Source organism: Dermacentor albipictus, chromosome 3 (genome assembly GCF_038994185.2).
Source record: "Dermacentor albipictus isolate Rhodes 1998 colony chromosome 3, USDA_Dalb.pri_finalv2, whole genome shotgun sequence".
NCBI lineage: Eukaryota > Metazoa > Arthropoda > Arachnida > Ixodida > Ixodidae > Dermacentor > Dermacentor albipictus.
Window position 1 is genome coordinate 51,129,696 of NC_091823.1, and position 25,563 is coordinate 51,155,258.

At 48.8% G+C, this 25,563-nt stretch overlaps 1 protein-coding gene and 1 long non-coding RNA gene across 2 annotated transcripts in view; one reads left to right on the top strand and one right to left on the bottom strand.

The window, feature by feature from the left end:
* Positions 1 to 24,891, bottom strand: part of LOC135898071 (uncharacterized) — a 107,293-nt gene extending 82,402 nt beyond the window's left edge. The window contains exon 1 of the long non-coding RNA XR_010563251.2: positions 24,811 to 24,891. This is a non-coding gene — a long non-coding RNA (uncharacterized lncRNA). The remainder of the gene's footprint in view (positions 1 to 24,810) is intronic.
* Positions 1,287 to 20,539, top strand: acj6 (abnormal chemosensory protein 6). The gene is made up of 5 exons (XM_070534863.1): positions 1,287 to 1,601; positions 16,698 to 16,778; positions 18,020 to 18,145; positions 18,947 to 19,181; positions 19,884 to 20,539. The coding sequence occupies exons 1-5, from the start codon at positions 1,287 to 1,289 to the stop codon at positions 20,537 to 20,539; spliced, it is 1,413 nt and encodes a 470-aa protein (XP_070390964.1).
* Positions 24,892 to 25,563: the final 672 nt, after the last annotated feature.

The following is a 25,563-nucleotide window of genomic DNA, read 5'->3' on the forward strand; positions in this document are numbered from 1 at the left end:
AAGCAGAAATGAACGACACGGAGCCGACGTTCGACAGCAACAGCGGAAAAACAGTACGCCAGACAGGACCATGGGTGATGCTACTAGCGCGACAACAGAAGAAGAAAGAATCCATCGCAACTTCGAAGACGCAGAAGGAGTTCTCATGCGAACTCAGCACGGGACAGAACACGAATGATGGAAAACGGCAAGCCCCTCAAAAGCCATGGGGCCACAACAACGCAAGCAAGCCACGGCCTCGCTTGCCAACGACCCCACCGCTACCAGAAAACCATTACAAGATTGTTTACAGACCTAAAGCCGGTGTGAAAGTGTCAAACTGGAAAGACGGAGTGATAGCAAGAGGATTAGCCCAAGCATGCGGAGTCACACCCCAGGAGCTCTACGCCAAGGTGATCATACAGACACAGTGGCAACAAAACTTAATTCTGGCAAGTACCGAAGAAGAGGATTGCGCACTTAAACTAGCAGAAATAACAAGCATCGAAATAGGACACGCAACATACGAAGTCACACCTTACCTCAAGCCAATTCCGGGCACTGTACGTGGCGTTGTTCACGGAATAGAGGAAGGCACCACCGACGAGCAGCTAGTAGATCTACTAGCAACAACCAACAAGTGCAAAATCCTATACGCTAGAATGCTGGGAAGATCGACGTCGGCAGTGATCACCTTCGAGGGCCCGCACGTTCCGTTCTACGTTAAAGTTGGATGTACGCTTACCCGCTGCAGACCCTACCGAAAGTCAGTGCAGTACTGCAGATCTTGCGGGGAGATAGGACACAGACAAGACGTCTGCCCTAATCCAAACGATGAACTATGTGACAACTGCGGAGAAAACAACGCTGATCCAAATAACCACCAATGCGAACCGAAATGTAAGCTCTGCGGAATGCCCCATGAAACGGCGGGTAGAGACTGTCGAAGGAAGCTGAAACCAGCCCCGCCACCGTTGAGAGTCAGGGAGCGGTCAAGATCGAGACAGAGACGCTTCTGGTACCAGGCCAGCATGGTACCTAACAACGACAACGAGCACATGATGACCATGTCACCATCGCCACAGTCACCGAATGAGGCCGAGCAGACAAAAAGATCCAGATCCAAGTCGGGATCGCGATCAAGGGAAAGACAACAGAGCGTTCCCCGGACAACGGCAACGGGCGTGGAACACGACAACACACAGCGCAAGGTAAGCTGGGCCAACGTCGTCAGAGGGAACATTCATACGTCGAAAGAAAATAATGGCGTTCAAACCACAAGACACTCGAGGTACGAAGACACGATAATGATTCTCCGAAAACAGAACGATGAATTGAAGCGAGAGCTAGAACAGCAAAAGAAGAAGACACAAGAGAAGGAAGCCAGCACACAAAAACAGCTCGAGTACCTGATGCGAGAAATAGAACAACTACGAAGAGAACAGACCCAGCAATCGCAAACACCCCTACCGCGGCCTTCATCCCCACCCCCACCACCATCACCAACAGAGTCATCAACAACAAGTCAACAAGTCAACAGACCAGAGCCATCCACACTGTCGAACCAAGCGGTGATAACCCAGAACGACCTCAAGACACTTGAAGACCGCATCAACGCCAACGTGACCATCATGATGGAAACCACACTGTCCACAGTAACGCAGGTTATGCAAAACACGGTAACACAGATGATACAGACTGGCTTCCAATCTCTCAAGAACGAAATAGAGAACCAGATTCAGGCTCTACAGACCAAAATGACACAATCCGGAGAAAGTTTCAGTCAACGCATTCACATGCTAGAAGAAAGAGATAATGCTCGCAAGAAACCTAAGTACCCTGCGCGAGAAGCCAAGATGATGCAGACCCTAAGCGAACAAGATGGCGAGGCAATCTAAAGAGGAAGATGACTACAAGCAACACCCACGGCTCAAAATTTGGCAATGGAACTGTCATTCTATTCGAAGTAAGAGAAGCAACCTTGTACAATTCTGCAAGCAGTTTGACCCAGACATTATAGCCTTACAAGAAACCGAAGCAGAAGACTTCAAGGTCAGTGGTTACCTCACTCACGTCACTGACGGTAAAACGAGGACAGCAATCCTGACCAAGAAAGCCATCAACGCTCAACGACACGACATCCAACACCGCATCGAACACACCCTCGTCGAAATCGTACCCGAGAAAAAACAGCAGCAAAGCCTCTTTGTGTTAAACGTGTACAGCCCACCAAAGGACCACCTAAAGGATCTAGACAAGCTTATGAGAGAGGTGAAGAAGCTGAGCAAGGGTAACGGGCTGATAGTCGTTGGAGATTTTAATGCTCCCCATGTGGCCTGGGGTTATGCGGCCTCAAAGAAAAAAGGAGAAGACGTGCACAACGTAGCCCAACAACACCTCCTCACGCTACTCAACGACCCACAGACACCCACGCGCATCGGCAACAGTGTATCTAGAAACACCAGCCCCGACCTCACATTCGTACACGGACTCAAACAGTATGAGTGGAGCTGCATGGACGAGAATCTTGGTAGCGACCATTTTATGGTGCAAACGATCATTCCGCACCACAAAGCAACGATGAAGATAGGAAAAGCCAAGATCACGGACTGGCAGGCCTTTCGCAAAGATGAGAGTGCCATTAATGCGACGATAGACGACATAACAATATGGATCAGAGGAGTCGTGGAAAGAGCCGAGAAGCATACGAGGACAATCCAGCTGTCGCAAATCACCCCCGTGGTCGACCCGCACTTACTCCACCTGTGGGAGGCGCGGAGGGGTCTCGCCAAACGCTGGCAGCGTAACAAGTGCAACCGGAAACTCAAAATTCGAATCTCTAAACTGATCAAGGAAACGCAAGAGTACTCTGAACAACTTGAAAGAAAGAACTGGCGCGAAACATGCAACAAGCTTCAAGGTACCTTAAGCAGCAAACGCACTTGGGCGGTGCTCAAGACTCTCCTATCAAAGAAGGAGAACAAGAACGCCACAAAACAGAAAATGCAGCGACTCATACACAACCACCCGGGGAAAGAGGAAGACATTATCAGAGAAGTGAAGGAGAAGTTCCTCGGTACTGAGCGAAACATAACTGTAGATTCGCACTTCGACGAGTATCGAGGCAAGCCAAATATGGAACTGGATCGGCCCTTCACAGAAGCAGAAATCGAGAGGGCCTTGAGCAAGCTCACCCGCAACACGGCGCCGGGGTACGACAGAATAAACAACAAGACACTCCGGAACCTTGACGGACCCTCTGTAGACGCGCTCTTAAAATACATCAACGAGTGCTGGCAACAAGGTAAAGTACCACCGGAATGGAAACATGCCGAGGTAACCATGATACCTAAACCCAACAAGCCCATCAGCGTGCAGAACCTTCGACCTATATCCCTAACCTCGTGTGCTGGAAAACTCTACGAGCACATGGTGCACAACCGCATGATCGACTATCTCGAAGACAACGAACACATCCCAAGCACTATGTTCGGATTTCGAGCTCACCTGTCCGCGCAAGACGTGTTGCTGCAAATCAAGGAAAAAGTCATCGACAAGCTGGACACGCACAGCAAAAGAGCCATCCTCGCACTTGACGTGAAAGGGGCTTTCGACAACGTGTCACACGAAGCCATACTGCAGCACCTCAACGTATATAACTGCGGTGAAAAAGTATATAATTACATCAAAGCTTTTCTGAAAGAACGTACAGCCACAGTGGGGATAGGCAACTTACGCTCTGAGAAATTCGACATACCGCGAAAGGGAACGCCACAAGGCTCCGTCATTTCGCCGATGCTATTCAATCTGGCGATGAGCACACTACCCAAGCAACTGAAGCAAATAGAAGGGATTGGTCACGCAATATATGCTGACGACCTCACCATCTGGACTACGGGAGGGTCGACAGGTCAACAGCAAGACGCTCTGCAAGAAGCGGTTGACACTACGGAAAAGTACCTGGAAGCATGTGGACTGACGTGCGCACCTGAAAAATCGGAGCTCTTGGTGCTAAGGAAGCGCACAAGAGGCCGACAACCGCAGCAGATACCAGACCCGGTAGTAAAGGTGGGAGGCATCATGATTCCGCAGGTTACGACGCTCCGCATCCTCGGACTCCTGATTCAAAAGGACGGGGCCGGGGGAGCAGAGTTGGAAAAAATTCAAAGAACAGTGCAACAAATAACCCACCTTATCAAAAGAGTGACGAGCAAAAGCCACGGACTCAAGGAAGAAGACTGCACGAAAATGATACAAGCGCTGCTCACGAGCATCGTCACGTACGGGACCCCATACGTTGACATGAAGAACAGTCAACGAGACAAAGTAAACGCCCTCATCAGAAAATCATACAAAATTGCCTTGGGTCTGTCCCCCTCCACGTCCACAGCGAAATTACTCAAAATGGGAGTCCACAACACGTGGGAAGAGCTCGTGGAGGCGCACAACGTCAACCAACTGGAGAGACTAAAGCTGACAAGGACGGGAAGAGCCCTGCTGCAAGATCTGGGCTACCAAGTCGAGGATGAAAGGCACCTACCTCAGCGTATCCCACACGAGATCAGAGACAAGCTACACATATGTACCATTCCCAGAAACATGCATCCCGAGTACGACAAGGAAAGGAGACAGGCGAGAACACAGGCGCTCAAGCGCATACTCGAACGCACCAACAGCAAAGAAGAAAACGTTAGATATACAGATGCAGCTGCGTACAGTACCAACGACCGATTCGCAATCAGCGTGGTCGACGAGAAGGGCGAACAACTTACAGCCACATCCATACGTGCCAAGGACGCGAGCACAGCGGAAGAGGTGGGCATAGCCCTGGCCATCGCAACGTGCAAGAAGGCCATGGTTACCGTGGTGACGGACTCACAAGAAGCATGCCGAAGGTATATGAACGGAAGGATTGGAAAGGCAGCGCTTCAGGTCTTGAACACCACCAAGATAGAAGCAGCACAAATCCTCTGGACACCGGGGCACGAGTCTCTCACGGGGAACCAGGCGGCGCACGCCGCGGCTCGAGATCATGCACGCCGAGCCATCTCCGACGCGCAGAGAACGCGTACCGACGACTGTGAAGAGGATGAAGAACGCATATCCAAGAAGTACTCGGATATCTTGGCGCACTACAGGAAGCAGAGGCGTCGCTACCCGCCCGCGCATAAGACGATGAGTAGGGACCAAGCGGTAACCTGGAGAAGACTACAGGCTGGAACGTACCCACACGGAACACTGCTGCACGCCATGTACCCGGGCATCTACGGGCGAGACTGCAAGTTCTGCCCGCCGGACACGCCGAACACCTTGCGCCATATGGTGCTGGAGTGCAGAAATAACCGCGAAGTACCACCGTCATCATCGCCACCAAGCGATAACAACCAGGAAGAAGCGGATATGGAGGAAGAATCGAAAGACCAGTGGGAGGCTCTGCTGGTGACGCAAGACCTTGACAGCCAGCTGCGGTTGGTGAACAGGGCTCGGGCGGCGGCAGCGAGCCATGGCTACCTGGACTGAGGAGGCCACCCACCTTTGGGCTCAAGAAGCCTGGTCTCAAAATAAAGTTTATTTCTCTCTCTCTCTCTCATCGATGACTTGATAACGCTGCTATCAGCTGAGGACTCCAATGCTTCTGGAAAGGAAATATTTTCTCCAGTTCTGGCTGGATGGGTTTCTTGGCATTCCATACAATTTGCTTTGTCATCTTCACATTCTTCTCTGCAGTATATATAAGTTTCCCTATGTCACAAGTATTTGCTCCTGTGTGTTCATGTCCTCAGGCAGCTAGCTTGAGCCTCAAAAGCTCTACCCTTTATGTTGGTGTAAAAACTGTATGCTCTGTTCTGTTTTGCCAGCCTTATAAAACTTTGCGTACCGTTCTTTTTTTCATCCTTTGCATCCACCGTCACTTGTTTCACTTGTACCTCCAGTTACCCTGTACTTGGTAGCCAGCTTCCTTGACCACTTCCTCCATTCCCTGTCCACGCTTTTGAAATGTATAAGTGTGCCCTCTAGTTGCCCATTTGTTAAATTCATGTTCCTGAAGCAAGGGGGTTAACCGAGGGGCCTGATTTTTCCCCTGTGTTGCCCTTGGTGTTCTTGTTTGTTGGCTTCTCATGATATTCATATTGCTGAGTCATCCCTAAAAACAAACTCTGTTCTGCGCAAACTTTGTTCTACAGAAAGCACGAATGGCTTTGTTTTTGTGTAGGTATGCATGCCAAAATCAGAGCTGTCTACCAGATAATCAATGCAAACTGGGAAACCTTTTTTTTTTAGTATCCTTTTTCTACCATTACATCCCTCTTTTCTCACCCCTCTTGCTGAGTTGACGATCACAACGGTAGTGGCGGCGCGGGGAACGAAGTAATAAAAAAAAAGTAAGAATAGTCGTTAAAAACACGGCTCCATGCAGGGCAGTTAACCTCGCGCGCTCATCCAAGGCGGACGCGTACAGAGAACACAACAAGGAACTAAATGGTGTGTCAGCATTCACGGGTTCACCGAAAGCACTCAACTCAATATACCATTCACCGAGGCCGTCCGAGTACCGCAGCGCGCGTCGTGATCAAAACACAGTGAATCGCAACACACTACGCGAATCGACAAATTCTTGGCTCACGTGGACGCGAACGACCATCAAAGAGACGGCAACGATTTGCCACGAAGAAAGAAGAAAACTTTAAGCACTTGGACATTTGGTGGCAAAGCGCAAGTTCCCGCCAGCGCTCGGAAGTATTATGGAGAGGAAAAGAACAAAAAAAAAAGGCGTGCGGGGGAGAAAAACGGAGCGACAGGGTGCGTGACAGTTGGCATGCGTGATCAACAGAAATGCCGAACGAGCACTTACACAGTACGAATGCTGGCTCTCGCTACACCTTTACTGCGTACATTTTTCGGCTCTTCACTGTAGCCGCATCGCTGTGTTCTACTCGCCGAGGGAGGAACGCCGCAACCTGCTCCCCGCCAGAGCCCCTGTGTGATCCCCCCCCCCCCCGCCCCCATCCCGTGCTTTTCTTTCGTGCTGAGGGCGCGCAACACAAAAGAGCTGCGTCTGCCTTTTGTCCGCCCGATCGGCGTATCTCGTCGTGGCCCCGAGCGCAACCCCGGCATTGTCTGGCGAACGCACAATAGGCCTCTTTTTGCGCCAAATCGAGCACGGGCCATGGTGCAGCGCCGAATACCCGCGCCCCGCGCCTGGTTTCAATGACACGGTGCCTACTGCTGCTGTTGTTGCCGTAGTTTGGTAGGAGACACACCATAAACTGCGCGGACGTCCCGCTTACTGCTCCGCCCATCCGGATAGATCGCGAAAACTCGAAGTTTATCCCCTGTCTGTTGCTTGTCATTATCTCGATCGCCGCTATAGCGCCGGTGCCTGCGATGGTGTATTTCGCAACGTCGAAGTAAAAGGTGTGCTTCACTTTGAGTTATTTCGCTAGTACATTTCACTGCTGTTACTCAGAACAAAGCAGAATCGAGGCTGGTGCAATGTTAGGTATTAACTTCTGAATTTATGCCATCAGAATTGTTAATTGTAGTTACATATAAAAAAACTAAAAAGAAAAATTAATCGAGTGACAAAAACATTCCAAACCAGAATGCCACATTAAGAAATGTTGATCATTAAGCTGCCAACTAAAGAAACGAAAATAAGGTAATGAAGCATCAGCTTTCTAAGTCATTGTCGGGAAAGCTGGTGAACCTTTGGTGGAGAAATTCTCTGCATGCCAATTCGCCCTAAAGATAGAGACACGTGTGTATCCGTGCCTAGTGTAACAGCGTCAACTGCAACTGTGCAAGAAGACAGCAAACCGTTCGAACCATCAGACATCTGAGCATATCGCTTCCTCGTAATATACCATACGAGCCTTCTTGAGACACAAAAGCTTCTACATTATTGCTAACAAATATCAGCAAAGAAATTCGGTTTAACTAATTTGGATATAGTTGCGATTGTTGCCAACTATACCTTTGTCGGCTTCTACACAAACTTTATTTAGCTAAATGATTGAAGAATGATAGGTCATGATAACATGAATAGGAATACGTAGTAGTTCTGCGGAAACCCGCAAGGTGGAGAGAAGTAATTGATTAAGAGGAATATAGACATCCACCCGTTCGTAGCAATTGCTACAAAGGAAAGCTTTATCAATGAATTGGAATAAGAGAATTCCGGCAAAAGAGGCAGTTTTTCACAAACCTGCAAGCATGGTCACATGAACACATACAGGAAAAAATAGACAACAACAAAACAGCGCGATTAGCAGTTCGCGCTTGGGCAGAAGCCACTAAAGGTACTCTCAATAGAATAGGCAGTGACATACACACATTATAATTGAATGAGTCCGAGGACATTACCTGCCCATAAATGATACATAAAAAAATGAACTCAGACTCCGCACTTGCTGCTGCTGTACTCAAATAGCCAAAAGCATCATCGAGGGCAGCGCGTGCATAACATACAGGAAGTCTCGCACGAGGTGTTTTATTCACAGAAAAATGGCGGACCAATTATCGCGGCCTATGTATGTCAGAGTACGTTGCCGGTCGAAAATCGTGAGAAACCGTCCCTTGTGCCACCTCGTATAGAATCATTGCCCTTGCATGTCTCGGCTAGCTGTTTCCCTATCCACGCAAAGATTATTGGCATGAATTGAACCAACTGATTACCTGATGAGAAAAAGACGCACTGTGTCCAAAAGGAACGAAGCGCTAGTTTCTTCTTTGTACCATGTTATTTTTTATGGGGGGCGGGGGGTGAGAGGAGGAAGGTGCAATGTGCGCGTAACCAACAGGAATACCGCTTCGTCCTTTACGTAGAGATTTCTCATGGCACGTTTGATATGCGAATCGACTGATTCCTGTCGTACTTATATATACAGCGCTGCCGTGCAACTGCACGTAAAGGCAAAAACATTCTTTGCTAGGCACTCATGACTCTGTTCTCCGTCTCCTCTAGAACTTACAAGAAATACTCAGTTCAATTTAAGAGGATAAATCTGAGTCAATCAGAGTTGGGATGTCGTATTGTTGGGGGTTCATCATGGGAACGTCGTGATGTAGCGCAAAACATGGGGCGGGGCAACGGCTATAGGAAACACGCAAGAACGACACACGAAGCTCTTTGTTTCCACACGCTGTAATTTCACTACTATGAAAAGGCGCGAGAAAATCTTCGCACTTTTAAATAATTTTGGAAGCATTTGGCACTTCGTGCGTGTGCTTTATGTTTCTGCCGAAGTCCTAGTGGCTTTGTGCGCTACAACCCACTACAGCCCAAGGTGAAGCTGCAACAGCAGAGCTCACAGCCGCCATTTCATACCGATGCAGTCCGCTCGATTCTATGCCACTCTTACCATCCACCGTTCATGACCGGCTGATCCCATTGATAACGCGAGTGGAGCGTCGCTCAGAACACTGACGAAGCGTGAAAAGGAATAGCATGATACAAGGCATAGCAGCGAAATCGCAGCCAAGATAATGGTGCCAAAATATATGGCAATGAGTGCCGTTGTCACCTAAGCATCTATTTCGAAATTATACGGCATTAGAGCGAAACCTGCTGCTGGCGCCAGCAGCCAATCACCAGCCCGATTGCACGAATACGTGGGCCTGTGTTCCTTGCGCCATGTGTTTCGCAATCGAATGTCCGTCAGCGTGGGAGCTTCGTCTGCTCCCACGCGAAGACGTTTAGCTTTCCTTTTCTTCCTTTTTTTTAGGAAGAGAGAGATAGAAAGTGCCTCGAGCGGCCAGTCGTGCGGCAATTTTGCGTGCATTCGCGGGCTTCTTTCACTGTCGGAAAAATATTTTTATGCAGCACGTATTGAGCAACAGAAAGCTGTACCGGGAGCTTTTCATGTTGCTCTACAATTTTCTCTTTGACACATTTAATCTAACTATAATAATTGAGAAGTTCATTCATTAAGAGTAATTATCTAATTAGGCGGCATGCAAAAAGGAATACTCTGAGTATCCACAAGCGACGGCAAACAGCATTACCTTGATTCGGTACAGCTACGTGGCATTTGCATATGTTCAAGGTTTGTCTCAAGTTACGTGAAACACAGAGTACAGTTTTCCAGTCATTTTTGCTTGCTAAGCAACTTCTGGAGCGCAGCTATTAGGCGCCTGTTCCTGCATTGAGCGTCGGCGTGCCTCAACGTGCCTCGGCGTAACCGAGCGAACGAGCACAGTGAAAGATGAAAAGAGCGAACGCGGAGCGCAGCGGGGGATGAAAGACGGCGACAGCGAAGAGAGCGCGAGGAGGAAAGCGAAGGAAGCCATCTTGAAGCACCACCAGATGACACTCCCGTCCACGCATCCGCGGCAGCAGCGGTGACGGCCGTCTGGGGGAAAGAAAAAAACTAGAAAGGTCGCCATCGCGCATAGCGTTCACCGCAAGCGTTTCCCAGTGAAGATTACGGTTGCATAACATACAGTTGCCGGGAAGCGGCAACTGTGTGGCCAGTCTTTATATAGCGTCGCGGCTCTGCCAGTCGGTGCGGTGATCGGTGCGATGCCTCAATACAGGTATATCGCGAAATCAACACACGTAAAGAGCTGAGCTCAAGTTTCGCATTAGGGAGTATTGTAATAGTTTGTGAAAATGTTTTTGCGCTTTGGTTTGCTCTCAAAGTAAAAGTCCCAAGAGATAGAAAGAGAGAAGAGAAGAGGTAAAGGCAGGGAGATCGACCAGGCGCCAATCCGGTTTACCCTACAGAGGGGGAGAGGTTTAAGGGATGGAAGAAAGAAAGGACTGAGAACACCCGATGGTGCTGCTTCATTCGAATGTGCGCGCACTCACCACAGTTGGCCACTGAGGTCTGTAGAGGTCGGTTTCTGACATCTCAGTATCAGTTCTTGGCACGAAACTGCGCCGCAGGGACAGCGTATAAGAGGTACGTGCAGACATAAGTGAACAATTTGCTATGGTCACTACCCGTCGTAGAGTTGATCGAACATGAGAGTGGTCTGTTCAGCTATAAACGACCACTGTTGTGTTCACTGGATGTTGAAGAGTCGATGAATTCGTAGCTATAAGATAGTGTAATAGAACTTGGCAGTTTAGGTTGGAGGCCAATTTCTGAATGCCTGACTGACGTAACGATGAAATACGAGACATGATGCCCCTAGCACTTCCACATCGCTAAACTTCGAACTTCTGTCCGAAATGATGACAATAGGTGATCCATGATGCCTACGCAAGGCATACCAGCACTAGATGCAGGATGTTCTGTATCTATAAAGCGCTTCGATGTGTCTGCACTGATTGCATTCGGTGTGTGCAGCTTAGTCTTCAGTGTGTACACTAAACCCAACGAGCTTCCGACGCGTCAGTTGGTATCCCGTTGTGTCAGATCATGTTCTTTGATTTTGCGCATCACGTTCGCTGGTACGCTAGTGTATGCTCATGTATATCGTCCATATCATGTGTTTCATAATACACCAGACGAGCCTACACCTTTCACCCAGCTCATACGCATAATTGAGCGCCAGTGCGCGATACTTATAAAATAAGGTCCCCGGATTCTGGGAAAAAAAAAATGGAACGAAAGGACGATGGCACTTATGAAACTTTCGTGCTAACGTTTCTACTGCGGCTCGGTCATCGTCAGAGTATCATAACTACGAGTACTTGCCAGAGCATTCTGGCAAAGACCGCGACTAGGCAAGAACATCAGCACGAAAGTTTCATACTTGCCCTTTTCCTTTCTGTGGGCCGGAAAAAGAAGTATGCGGAAGGGTTCGATAGTTCTCTACAACCGCACAACATCAACAGACAGTGAGGCAGAGGAAAGCATAGGGGAAAGTAACTTCACTTTTTAAGTGAAATGTACAAATGATAAGCAAAATGGAAATAAAACAGACAAAAAAACTATCTGCCGCAGGTGGGAGGCGAACCCACTTCTTTCTCATTACGGTTGCGGCGCTCTACCATTAAGCTACCGCGTCGGCCATTCTCCCTCCCACTCTCTTGGGTATTTGTGTGTGTGTGTACTAGATATAGCCCTGGGAATGTTTTCCCAGCGCCACTCACGACTAAGGTACCTGACGCGAAACATTCTTTCAACCGCAGGCATCACGTGGTACGTCAACTTGGGAGAAAGCAACTGGCCTATATGTATGTATGACACTGAAATCCCGCTAATTAATCGTCAACTTCCATATTGAGTGTTTTGTCTTTTTTTCTTTTCGGCTAGCAGCTGATAGTCTCGTGAAGAACAGTTTCCCTATCGACCTCCCTTGTTTATCATTCTCCCACACCAGCCAATTACTTGCTTCCGTCGCATGCGCACGGGACACGTACCACCCGAGCGCTATCTGCTTCTTATGAAATGTGAAGAGGCAAGGCAGCAGAATATGCACAATTTGTTCAGTCTTGACGTTAGTATTATGCGCACATAAGGTGGATACACCTCGTGTGTGAGCCACTCGTTCGCACTGTGTGATAGGCGTCAGAGCGCACCAAACGGAAGGCTGCAGCCAGTTATAAAAATGCAGGAGAGATTCCTCCTACTTTCTCTCGACGCCCTGCCGGAACACGTCTATTGATGCAGAGTTTACTAAGTCAAAGTGACATGCACTGTCGGCGCTGGTGTTTACATTTCACCGCATTTACAGAGTAGGTGAACTAAATTTCACACTCCACAAGATACCATTTTGATGCAAAGTGTTGCGGGCGCTCGACGCTGGAGCGTTGAGCGGACATCGTAAAAGGCAAACGCTTTACCTGAAACCATGTGCGCCATGGCCATAATTGAATTTTACAATAATTTTTTTTTTCAGAAATGTTTATGCGTGCGCCCATGTGCGCCGATCACGAACTCAGCCGCTTCGCTTGGCCTAATCTTTGGTCGACTTTGCTATTATCTCTTTCTCTTTCTATCCCCACTTCCGCGCTCTTTCTCTTTTTATTTCATTACTCCTTCCCTCCGTGAAGGGCAGCCAACTGGACCTTTGCTTAACCTCCTTACCTTCCTTTGCATCCTATCTCTCTCTCTCTCTCTCTCTCTCTCTCTCTCTCTCTCTCTCTTCCTTGGTCGACGGTCGAAGGGAATAAGATCGGCTTTATTTCGGCACTGGCGAGTGGCAGTGGCTGAAATTCGCACATTTTAGTTTCAGAAGCCTTTCCCGTATACATTAATCATTTAATTATGGGATTTTACGTGCCTAAACCACGATCTGATTATGAGGCACGCCGCAGGGGGGGACTCCGTAAATTTGGACCACCTAGGGTTCTCTGACGTGTTTCACGCCAAGAAGACGTCGAAGTGTTTTTTGATACACTGCTGTTATTTCTAGCTACGGTTTATTTCTGTGAAAATCCAAGTGAACCCGCTGATCCTCGCTCCCTGCTCGGTCGTGACGGAAATGGGTCCCCCCGCACGACTTCGGGCGATGGCGGCGTCAGCGGCGGCCGCCTCCAGGAAGCGCACCGGTCAACAAATCGACAGCGACAGCGAAGACACCCATGTTCACTCTCTCGGTAGTGAGGACACTTCCGATGACGACTTCCAGCTTGTGCAGCACCGCAGAGCGAAGAGAAGGAACAAGAGGACGTCTTCATCGTCAAGTACGCAAACTAAGACACACGCAGACGCCGGACACCAATACGATCATATTTGTGCCGTGCTTACTACCGTCAATATGAGGCTACTTAACAGGCAATCTGTGTCGATGTCACTGGAAGCCCTGGTGCCAAACGAAATATGGGACATTCGAGTGAATACCTGAAAAAATTTACTGGCGGTTGATGTCCAGCATGCGGCTGCTATATGATCACTCTACGCAGCGTAATGGACCGCGATGGCATTCAGGTGCGCTCTTACATCCTTGTGGGATCTGATGCAGCCGACGGCGTTATCTGCGACGTAGACGTCACCATCCTTATTAACGAATTGCCGAGGTCATGGTTGATGTTACCCGGCTAGGCAGTTCGCACTGCGTGAAGATCGCATTGCCGATTCTTATCAAGCCAGCAAATGATGATGTCATTGTTGATGTTACTCGCCTAGGCAGTGGACACTGCGTGCAGATTGCATTCAAGGGTAAATATATAACCTCGTATGTTATGGTGGGACACTTCGGACATGCTGTGCGGCATTTCATTTTGAAACCTCTTCAATGCCGCAAATGCATGGAACTGGCACACGTGAACAGTATCTGCGGAAATCAAGCAGCATGCCCCCGCTGCGTCGAGCCCCATGCTGCAGATAAATGTGGCGCGACTGTAATGAAGTGTTCGAACTGTGGCGGGTCACATGAAACTTCATTGAAGGATTGCCCACATATTAAGAAGGAAACGGTCAACATTAAAAGAGATGCTGAGAGATCATTCATCTCAACGCGACGCCGTCGATAAAATCAGGAAGCAACGTTCCCATCGCCGACGCTCCTCAAGGAAGGCTGTTGCCTCTGGGACTCGCATGGCACTTCCTACAACACCACCTCCTCCTCTGCCGCCTGCAGGCCAGGCACTGTGAAAAGGACCACGAAGAACAAGGCCACTGAGAAGGTAACATCTGCCGAATCTTGGCCGACCCTACCAAAACGACAGCATTCACCAAGATAATAAGAGCAAACTTTTGATGGATAACCTCCGGTGATTTGTGCGACCAAGACAGGCAGGTGGATGTAATGCAGCAATCACCAAATAATACAAGCTGCAAACACCAGCAGCTCGAAGTGCTCTGCAAGTACTGGATGCAGTAAATACAGTGCTTGCTGGCATCGTTTAAGCACCATGGCTCGACCAATAGTCCCCTTCTGCAGTGAAGTTAAAAGTGTGTCGATCTTTCAAAGGAATGCCAGATATCTCAGGACCCGTATAGCAGTCTTTCGCTAATTCGTTTTTACAAATCGCTTCCCCATACTGGTCATTTGCAAACCAAATATATCAACTTCACTCAGATTGCCTGGTTACAAATCTTTCGCCTCGTCTACATTTGGTGCGCGGATCAGAGTAACCATTTACATCCGCACGGACTTTACATATGTCGCTAACGTAGTAGGGCTTTATGACGACAACCAATATGTCTGCCTGCATGTCAAAAAGAAGGCTGTGTTATTTACACTTGTTGGCGCCTACAAATTCCCAGCAGGTCACTTTGACGGCAAAAGACTTAAGAACAAATTAATAATGACCAATGGCCCCTGGCTTATCACAGGTGACTTTAACGCGCATCACGAGGTATGGAGAAGCGCTTAAATTGACTCCAGGGGCAGGAGTCGTGCCTCCTTTGCTGCAGACCATGTTATGTGCTGTGTGAATGAAGGCAGCCCTACAGTTCTATGAGGCACGACCTATAGCATATAGCTACTTGTGCTTTGGTGTCGCGGCACCTTGCCTCGAGCGTTAAATGGTTTACGGACATAGAGACACATGAAAGCCACTACATACCAACATATATAAAGATTAGTGGAGTTGAGCAATGCTCCTCTACTGTCTTTCGCACAGTTGATTGGTCTTGCGCACAGCATATGGATGACGAATTTCGGGAAGGCCTTTCACACAATATCGAAGATGCAATCGCAGAAGCAATGACAGCATTCATCTGCTCGCTTACAAGGTCAGCAAGGCGAACAGACTCGAATATAGAACTGGAGAGGCTGCGTGCGGCGCGCCGACAGGCGAAGAGAAGGTATCGGCGCGCGAAGTCCATTTTGGATCTGAGGGCGCTCAGCTCCAAAACACGGCCTTTTCGGCCTTTGCGGATACACGGACTTTTCGCATCTGAATGGGCTTGGTGTACATGTCATCATGGGTATTCAAGACTATGTGCTGGCTTTCACCGTTCTGTGTACAACTGCAATGATTTGGCCACCACGTAGCACTTTACGGAGTCCTTCCGTCGTTATACTGAGAAGCGAATTGATGCATTGCGGAGAAGTCAATTCCCAGGGGATTGTGTACAATGCTTAGTGTTTCTAGAATCTAAGGAGGTCGTTTGAAAACAAGTATTGGGCCGTCTGCCTTCGCTTCTTCATGACGGCAGACATTTAGGCTTGTGGTGAATTGCTTTATACCCTGAAAGAGGCGCTAGAGGCGGATTTTTTGCCGGCCTTTACTACTAGACAGAACCCGCATGTTGTGGAATAACCCCCTCCCCCTGCAATCTTTCAAAACGTGATTCACTGGCACTTGACGTAGGAAAAAAAATAGAGGAAGGAAATGGCCGACTGCAATAGCCCCTGGTTTTTAACACCTTTACATGTGTTCTGCTGCACCCAATTTTAATGAGGTCCCAATTGACTCACTTTTCTCGTTCTGTCCGAGCACCAAGCCTCGGCTTTCTGCCGTTCTTATCACACCTCCATTTTTCAAAAGTTTCAGCCCACTGCATGGAAAAACAGAGCTTCGCCCAGATCACTCCTCAGGATTACTGTCGTATCTAAGACATTCCAAAGCTCTAGAAGTCGAGAACCCCTGTACTCAACTTTCTGAAGCTTACGTACATCAGAAGTGTCGTAGACGCGCCACCACATAGCCCAGAATAACGCCTACAAAGGCAGCTCTATCAGGCAGTCTTCTAAAAGGTCTGTGCATAGTAATGGAAAATTGAAATGCTTCCTTTGCGCACTCCGCATGCCATGATCAAACGAAAACATGTCGACACTCCAGTTAATAAAAGAAGCACTAGCTTCAGCGTAGTCTGCAATCCTTACGCGAGAGTGGCGCAGCGAGATTTTTGCTTTTTTATTTACTTTTGCAGGGTCAAAAATCTAATGGCGAGTTCATGGTTAAGACCGAAACAGACTCATGGACCTCTAGGAAACTTCAGCTAATGGACGATGTAAGTATCGCTCGTTTTCTTTTCTTTCACGTGCACAGTAGCCATAGGCGATGTGCCCGTTCAAGAAAAACTACGCGTATGTTCCACTACGTGTTCCATGCAGTAACTGTCAAAATAATAGGGTTTTCTATCTCTCTGCCGATATTCTGCAGACCATTGACGTGAGATAGTGACTTGCACTGGGGACATCGGGAGAATGTAAACGTATAACTGTTCTGTCCTTGTGAAACTAAACGCTTCTGAACGACGTCGACGTGGTGCACTACCACTATGGTCACTATGAGACATCACCAGAATTCACAAAACTTAAAGGAAGCGTGACGTCTGTATTAAGCAGCACTTTTGCAATTGCACAGATTTCCCCGAGCCAATTATGGTCAGCTTGGTGTAAGATTGCAGTACAGTTATAACAAAGGTCCCATTGCAGTGATTTCACTTCTCTTCTTGTGTGTAGTTTGTAATCTGCATTGTTTCGCCGTATATATATGCTATAAACTTCCCTTCAATATAAGCACATAAGAATATCAACATCGAACAGTTACCGCCCTCTTCCGTACGTAATGAAGAAATCTATAATACAACTATTTAGCCCTGCAACTAATTTTTCCTCACGAGCTTTCACTTCACACAAGACAAATGATAAGCGTGACATAGATGTTATAGTGCCAGTAATTGAGGGCTAAATAAGAATAGTTAGCTAATTTCGGAAGTAGCCACTGTACAGCAGTTTTACTGGGTTTCCATTAGAAATTCATAGTGGACAACGGCTCTTTCCTACCAGACCAGTCACCTGCTCAGAATGGCACTCGTTATCTATAAAAAAAACAACCTAATTAAGTATTTATAATAAATGTACGGTCAACAAACCTTGTACGTTCATTATCACTCAATCTTAGTAGCTCCTTCAGGAAGCTTGGCGCGGACCCCAAGACTTCATAAAGTGCAACCTACTTACGTATGTATAGGGCCAGCACGCACAATTTGAGAAAGCTTATTTTACGCATATTCAAAGGCTTAAGTGGAGTCGCCGAAAGAGGGTAAGAACTATTTTATTTTGTGTCTGGCAGGAAGGGCACGTCGTTTATTCACCCTCAAGTCGCATTTATCTCGTTCCAACCGCTAGGCCGACGTCGCTGGCTTAGGCATTCTTCTTCAGTGCAACACCAATTTCTTGTTCGGATTAAAATGCGCGGCAAGTGCGAGTTGCCCGGGTTGCTTTTCAGGATTTCACTTCCGTGCAGGCCATGCCGGAAGCGGAAGCCCACAATCGACGGTGGCGCTGCTTGGCGGCAGCGCCACGGTTCCACTACGCGGATATGTCCTCCGGGCCCGAAGACCCGGACAACCGATATCGGATGCAGAACCTGGTGAGTTACCATCACGCTCAAAGCTGTCGCAGAACGTGGAGCCTTAACGTGACCGCTTACGTATAATTTTCTACAGTATTTGTGATTCCCGACGTGCTGGCACACAGCTACGAAACTTCTTTTACACCTCCCTTGCTACGACGGGCAGCATCCTTGAAGACAACTAGATCCTGCGCACGTTTCTGTCATATCGTCTACGCGACAATGTCCAGCATGAAAAGTTGTGTGTTGCGTCATGTGTCATACAACAGAAAGTCGAGCGATGCTGCGCATTACGTTATCATGTCACGGGGAAAAGCGCAAAACTCCCTACAACGTTTGCACGTAATTTGTAATCGTATAGCTAGTGCTGTAGAAACCATTAACTTACAAGCCTTGAGCCCATGTAACAAGCAGCGCGAACGAAACACGAGGACACAGTGAAAGGCAGGACCAGCGGCGTGTCCTAGTTGAGCACGTCCTTGTCTTTCGCGCTCGCAGTTGGTTTCTTACCATGAGTCACCAACTGGCCCAAACTCACACTTTATTTAATTTCATGACCGCAGGTGGCGTGCTTCCTCAACTTTCAGCCGCGGCTGTCTTAGACCGAGTAAATTGCGCCAGCATGATGCTGTTTACTTAGTTCGCAAAGCTAGTTTTTATTGAGAAGTCTGATCCTTCACTCATGTTAGACGCGTGCTATAATATCAAAGAAGTTACAGAGGAAAGAAGCACGTATTGCAGTGTATCCATGCTTATGCCCATATTGTCTTCAGTTTTCGAAGCAGAGGAAGCCTACAGGTGTTATAAAACCTACTACAGGGCAACTTCTTTCCCGGCCTGGAAGAAGCCGGCCTGATGGGCCGCGCCGAAGCGCTCGTGGACATCAGCAAACACTCTCCCCCAACGGGCGCCGCGGCAGGGCTACCCATCCGGCATGACATGATGTACCACGCGATGGGGCCTCCCGGAGGACCAGGGGCACCCGGCGCACCTCCCACGTCGCGCCCGGGTCCCCCTCACCACCAAATGGGACACCACCCTTCCACCATGGACGGTAAGAAAACGCACCAGTCGCTGGTCATTGACATCACCCTATTTGCTCCTATGATACGACAGCACTTCTGTGTTTGGCAGCAAAAGCGAGAAAGAAACGCTCCAATCGTTGTGTGGTTTGACGATGCCACCAGCGACTTCCACTCTAATGTATTTTACTTGGACAAGTAGCAAGACGAGCAAGTTCCATGACAAATTGAAGCTCGCAGCTAATAAGGTACAATGCTTCGTGGTTTAGCTTTTCCCAGCATAATCGTCTAAAGAGTTCTAGAAGCTTGCAAAAAGAATTTTTATCTGATGCTTAATAACGAAAGAAAGTTCAATGGTAATTCGAGACGTTAGCCTCGCTACAGGTTTCGCATGCTCCTTAATATGAAACAAACGCTTTTAAATGAAGGTTATGCACAGGTATTGAGGGCAACTAAAGGGGGTGATGGCCCTCACTGACAAGTTATTCAAGTTAGGATTTCTATAAGGCTTTGAGAAAACGGCGCTCTACTTCAGCAGCATGGTGCGCACCGTCAAGCACCAGATTGCTCTCGTCGCAGTTGCGAGTACGGCGAGTACGCCAATGCAAGCAACTGCTAGCACGTGACAAAGTATTTGAAAAAAGCGCTACAGACGTTTCGTGTGGATTAAACCGGGAAAGACGTGCTGACGGCTTTCCTCAATGCCACCGGTTTCCCGCTTCCATCGCACGCAGGTATGGATCTTCTCGACCCGCTGTGCCCGTCGTCGCTGCCTGGCCCGCTGGGCGCCATGCAGGGCCCTCCGTCCACGGACGGTGTGGGCCACCAGCTGCCGCCCCTGTACGGCATGCACGCCGGCGGCGCCGGGGGCGGCTTCCCCGGATCGGCCGTGCACGACGCCGACTCGGACCCGCGCGAGCTGGAGGCGTTTGCCGAGCGCTTCAAGCAGCGGCGCATCAAGCTTGGCGTCACGCAGGCCGATGTGGGCCGCGCGCTAGCCAACCTCAAACTGCCCGGCGTGGGATCGCTCTCGCAGAGCACCATCTGCCGCTTCGAGTCCCTGACGCTGTCGCACAACAACATGGTGGCGCTCAAGCCCATCCTGGGGGCGTGGCTCGAGGCGGCCGAAGCGCAGGCCAAGAACAAGCGCACCGACCCGGACCTCCCGGGCGTGCTGCCGGCCGGCGAGAAGAAGCGCAAGCGCACCTCGATCGCGGCGCCCGAGAAGCGCTCGCTCGAGGCCTACTTCGCCGTGCAACCGCGGCCGTCGGGCGAGAAGATCGCCGCCATCGCTGAGAAGCTGGACCTGAAGAAGAACGTGGTGCGCGTCTGGTTCTGCAACCAGCGCCAGAAGCAGAAGCGGATGAAGTACTCGGCGGTGCAGCACTAGCGGCTCCGGTACGAGGCCGCGCGGCTCTCCACGAACGTGCAGTGGTGTGACTCGGCCGCGCCGCCAGCCGCGTTGCGTTGCACGCCCGCGCTGGAGATGGCCTGCTTTGGCGGCCAGGTGGCATCGGGCCACCAGGAGAACTGTCAGCAGAATCAAAACGCCTTCTGAACGTGACCCGCGGTGAAGATGAAACGCAAAGCAGTCGCTCGCATGCCATATAGCCTTTAGGTCCGTGCAACAACTTGCTTTTTGGGGTTTTTAACTGATTATGCCCCTTTGTTATTATCGGTCTCGTGCAGACTCTTCTTCGCCCCTCTCGTGATCAACGCGAATAAATGGCCCCGATTTGTTGAATCCAGTTCCCACGAAAAACAGCCTCTTGGCGCGAGCGTGCAAAAGTCTATACGATGGTGGAGCTCCGAGCCTTGGTGCTGATACTCTGACAACTATTTATTTGCCAAAGATGATCATTTAAATTCTTCACGAACACACTGTTCTTAGCACAGAAAGTGAGGGGGCTCACCGTTTCTTCATCAAATAATCTGGAACCTTCTCTCTAAATGATCAAAAATTAAGTTCCTCTGAACCATGTGAAGAAGCGAATTGCATTATTAGGCCAGCTCACCTTGTCAGAAGACACCACCCAGTCTCGCGTCTTTACTTGCGATTGCCGACAGGCGCATCACTTTTTCAACTAAAGAAATTTAAAGGTTACGGTACGAAATCGTTCTGCGGCAGCCATCTCCAGTTGCTCCGCGGCGAGCGACAGCCGAACAAAAAAAAAAAGGAAAACACGCAACGTTGGCAACTACGGGACTTCACGCAGTGACTGACTGCAGCGTGTGTTCGTGACAGTGAAATGGGACTTCTGGGCTGGAGCAACAGCGTTGATACGGCGCGAATACGTGCGCCTTCCTAGTCGATCCAGCCGTGCACGGAGCTTTCTCTCATCCTGTCGGCCGAAGCGTACCCCGGGCCGTGAAGTGACAGCGCTTCTCCTTCCGCGCGGAGCGTTTCGACACGAGGCGGCGTCCGAGCCGTCGTTACCAGAGCCGGCAGTGCGGCTGTCGTGTGCGACTGACTCTGACCTGACGCGCCCGTGACGTCCTCGTTGCCCGACTCGGCTTCCCTGCCTGTCGTCCCATTTCGCAAGAAATTTCAGTGTTGCGACTGTGTGTTTCTACGCGTTATATATAATTTAACTTATTGAAAACGGAGTGGCGAATGCGCCACCCTTCTGGAGCCGCAGAATTACCGAAGGGCGTTATTTGTCGAAAGCGCAGCGTACCAGCACTGTCTGCAAGAGAGAGGAGGCCTCCGAGAGTCAGCGTGATGTGGGCACAGTATTTGGCTTCACAAAGCACGTAAGCCGCTGCGCTCCCAGCAACAAATCGAATGCCGCTATTTCGTAACGTCCCAGGTGTATCATCGTTACACCGATCTGTATTCGGCCGATGACTAAAAATTTGGAGGCGTTCAATCTCTTCTAGATGGTGCTGAGTAGCCTTCAAGAGGCTTGTTTTCTTAATGCGGCTGTCCACGTCTCGCGAACCACGCCGAGGCGATCAGAGGTAGTGACTTGGCATCATTCCTGGGTTTTCGGAGAGGCTTCAGTTTGACTTGCTCGGTGTCTATTATGGTAGCTGGAAAACTTAAACGTCCAAAAACTTCTTTAATGAAAACGTTTGTCACATCATAGGTGGAAATCCCAGTTTATTTAATGGAAGCGTGATTAAAAACGATCGTGCTGTCTGCCCGTGCTATCGTAATACGAGAATGTTGTGATTGGGCGTTACACACGGTGAAAGAAAGGCGTTGTTTTGGGTAACGTTGCATTATGCGTTTCTTAGAGTTAAGTGTTGCAGAACATTCTTGTCGTTTGTCGAAAAAGCAAGCTGTTCCTTCAAGAAGTAGGCCGCATTTTGTCCCCTGGTTGTTTGTGTCCTACTGGTCAAATTGATACACAGAAACACTGACACACAAAAAGAAAGGTGGAATAAAAGCGTTTTCTAAATACAGCTTAGGGCATGTGGTCTGCAGAGCATGCTCCGGTTACAGGCAATCGTCTAGTCTTACGTCGCCAAGCTTACACGCTTTTCCAACCAGATATATCTCCCTGAACTTGTTAGAGTTCGTTTTATTTTTCGTTTTATTTTTTCCAGTGTGACGACAACGAGTGATTAGTACTGCCGTTGCACGAAGTTTCAGGGTCGGTGGAGTGGCGCGAGTGAGAGTGCTGTAAGGTTGCCTGGCGGTGAGTGAGTGACCGCGGTTCTTTTGGGGTAAGAAATCGTCAAATAAAACCAAGAGATGTCAGAACACATATCAGCAACGGTGTAGCTAGGCTTTCAGAAGATGTTAGCGCGCATGTGCGTAGAACACGGGCGAAACGGCAGAGCAGGTTTGACCAGAAAATAGTTGAGGATGACAAGGGGTCATGCTGCGTATAGGCTCGCCCCGGGGAAAACGAGGTGATAGCCAAAGCTCGTCTCGATCACCAAGCATTCCTGTGCAAGCCTACATGAACTGCTTACAGAGTGCTCAAGGTGTAACGGCAACTATTGTTAGGTGGTGTGGCGGTATCTTACGTGCAGCTTACGCGGAGAATAAGAAAACTCATTCCGCTACAGATTTCACACGCATAGTTTCAACGGCAATTCATGTCGCAACTCGGTCTATGCCAGATCGCGAGGGCTAGAATGCCGAGCCAGTTGTCATTCCACGCTGACCACAAAGATCAGTGTCACACAAAAGAAACAAGGAGGCAGCGACGAAGGTGATGTCGTCGAGTAGAAATCTATGCCGTTGCCTCCGTTTGCATCTCGTAGTTCGCGAAGCTGGAAAGTCACCACGCCTGAACGTAATCTTCACCAGCGAGCCACACAGGAACAATTCATGCTGATCAACGCATAGCCTCCAAAAATCCGTTGAGACTGTTCATGTGACAAAGTTGAAACTATTGTTCTTATTATCACTGCCCTGCGCCAAAGAAGCCTGCAGAAGAGTCACCGCAAATAGTGTACTAGTGGTGCAGTCACGCTGGAAGCAAGTGGCACAAACGTTTCCGTAAGGCTTGCTTACATCCGACTTCAAGGTCACAATTCGCAAAGCTGCTCATGCGTAAAATGATTTTGTGGTTGACTGTCGCCCAGACGGTTCTTATTTTTTTTTTACGTTATAACGAGAGACCGCAGTCCAATTATGATCAGCCCCCGTGGCGGTAGAACGCTTAATCGGTGTCACTTGCGGACGCCTTCATAATCGCGAGTTCTTGTATTCGAAACAACAAAACTTCTTTCGCGTAACACTGCTTCGTCACTGGTCGAAACCACGAGTGTTGGTCAATCGTGATAGCCGAAGTTGCGGTATCGGAGGCACCGTCCAATCACGAATTGCACTTGCGTTAGAGAAGACCAGTTTGTGGAAAGCTATACAAATGTAGTGGCGGGCAGACCTCGAAAGGATTATGCGAACTAGGGACGAACGGTGTTTTTCGGGCGAAATCTCCTTACATGACGACACCCGCGATCAACTGCGTAAACGCCAGCAGGCGCATGAGCTCGCCACGTTATCCGAAGAGAAAAATTGAGCGACGGAGAGGGTTTTTAGGAAAACGTACGTGGAGAGCGTGTGAAAGTATGAAATCACCAAAGAATCCAGAACTTTGTAATGCGTCGAAGCGTCGTCAGCACGATAAGTGTGCTCTCACCACAACGCTTTAACTGAGGGACTCGTACTTGTGGCTCGCGCTCATAGTTCCTTTTGAAGGCGTTATTGCTGTGCTGCGTTCGATGTACTTGCCGTTTGACTGCTGGGTGCGTGGTAAAGGTTCCTCAGCGCTGGGAAATATTGGCCCTTTCTTTTCTGCTTAGATCAATGTTCACGATGGCCAAAAAGCCAGCGGAAGCGAAATAAACGTTCAAATACTTTAGGACGTACGGACCGAACTCTATAGTTCTGATCTCGAAGTGTGGTACATTTGCTGTTGAGTCAGAGCACATCCTGCGATCGTCTAACAGCCAAGCATTGTTTCGCGCGCGTTTGTAATGCAAAACAGCGCGAAGGGCGCGCCTAACTAAAAGCCAGCCAGCCAACCTATCTTTATAAAGGGCGGTGTGCCCAAGAACTGTTCAGAAGTGTCACGTGTCATAGTTCCGTTTGTTGATTTCTTTGCGCAATGGATTGCCCAGCTTGTATAATTTTCGGTGGGATGTAAATATTTCGGGGGGAAGTAAACACCACTGTGAAGCTCATTAAATGTGTTTCAATACCTGTGAAGACATTGTGTTGTTCCTGCTGTACGTGTCAGATTCTTGCTTGCTCCGGAGGTCACCATACTGCGACGTCCTCGCCGGAACTGGAGAAGATATGTTATAGAGGTCAGTCAATATAAAAGGAAGGAGAAGAGGTGGTAGAGTCGAGGAGCAGCAGCAGCATATTTTTTTTAACAGTCACTGTACAAAAAAACGACAAGATTTTTATACGGATTTTTTTGTTTGAAGTATACGCGCACATATCAGACATCGAACAATATGCTTGAATTTCACGCTTACAGTATGCTGAATACGTTCTTACAGCATATCGGTAATGAGACAGAAAGCATTCGTTATTTCTTCTTAATGTTAAAGAAAAACGTACGGCGAGATTTCCCGATTCGTTTCAACCATGTGTTTACGTCATTTGCTAGCACATTGCGCCCACAATGCGTAATCGATGGCTAGCTCTTGTTGTAATTCACGAACATATAGCTCATTCAACAAACTCAAGGGATTCCACGAAACAACAGCCCCAACTCAATGGTACACAAGACAAGGAATTTGTGCGAATCTAAAAAGAAATCACTTGAGCTTTCTTTCTCACTAGATAATTTAGGCAGCCCCACGAAAATGAAAATGAACAGGAAAATAATTTAGCGCCGATTAGCGGTAAATGCTAGAGAAATGCCTAAGCATTACATCGCAATTCCGATGTCAACTTTGGTGTTACTGTATAAGCTACCAAATGAGGTCACAGATGTATTATTT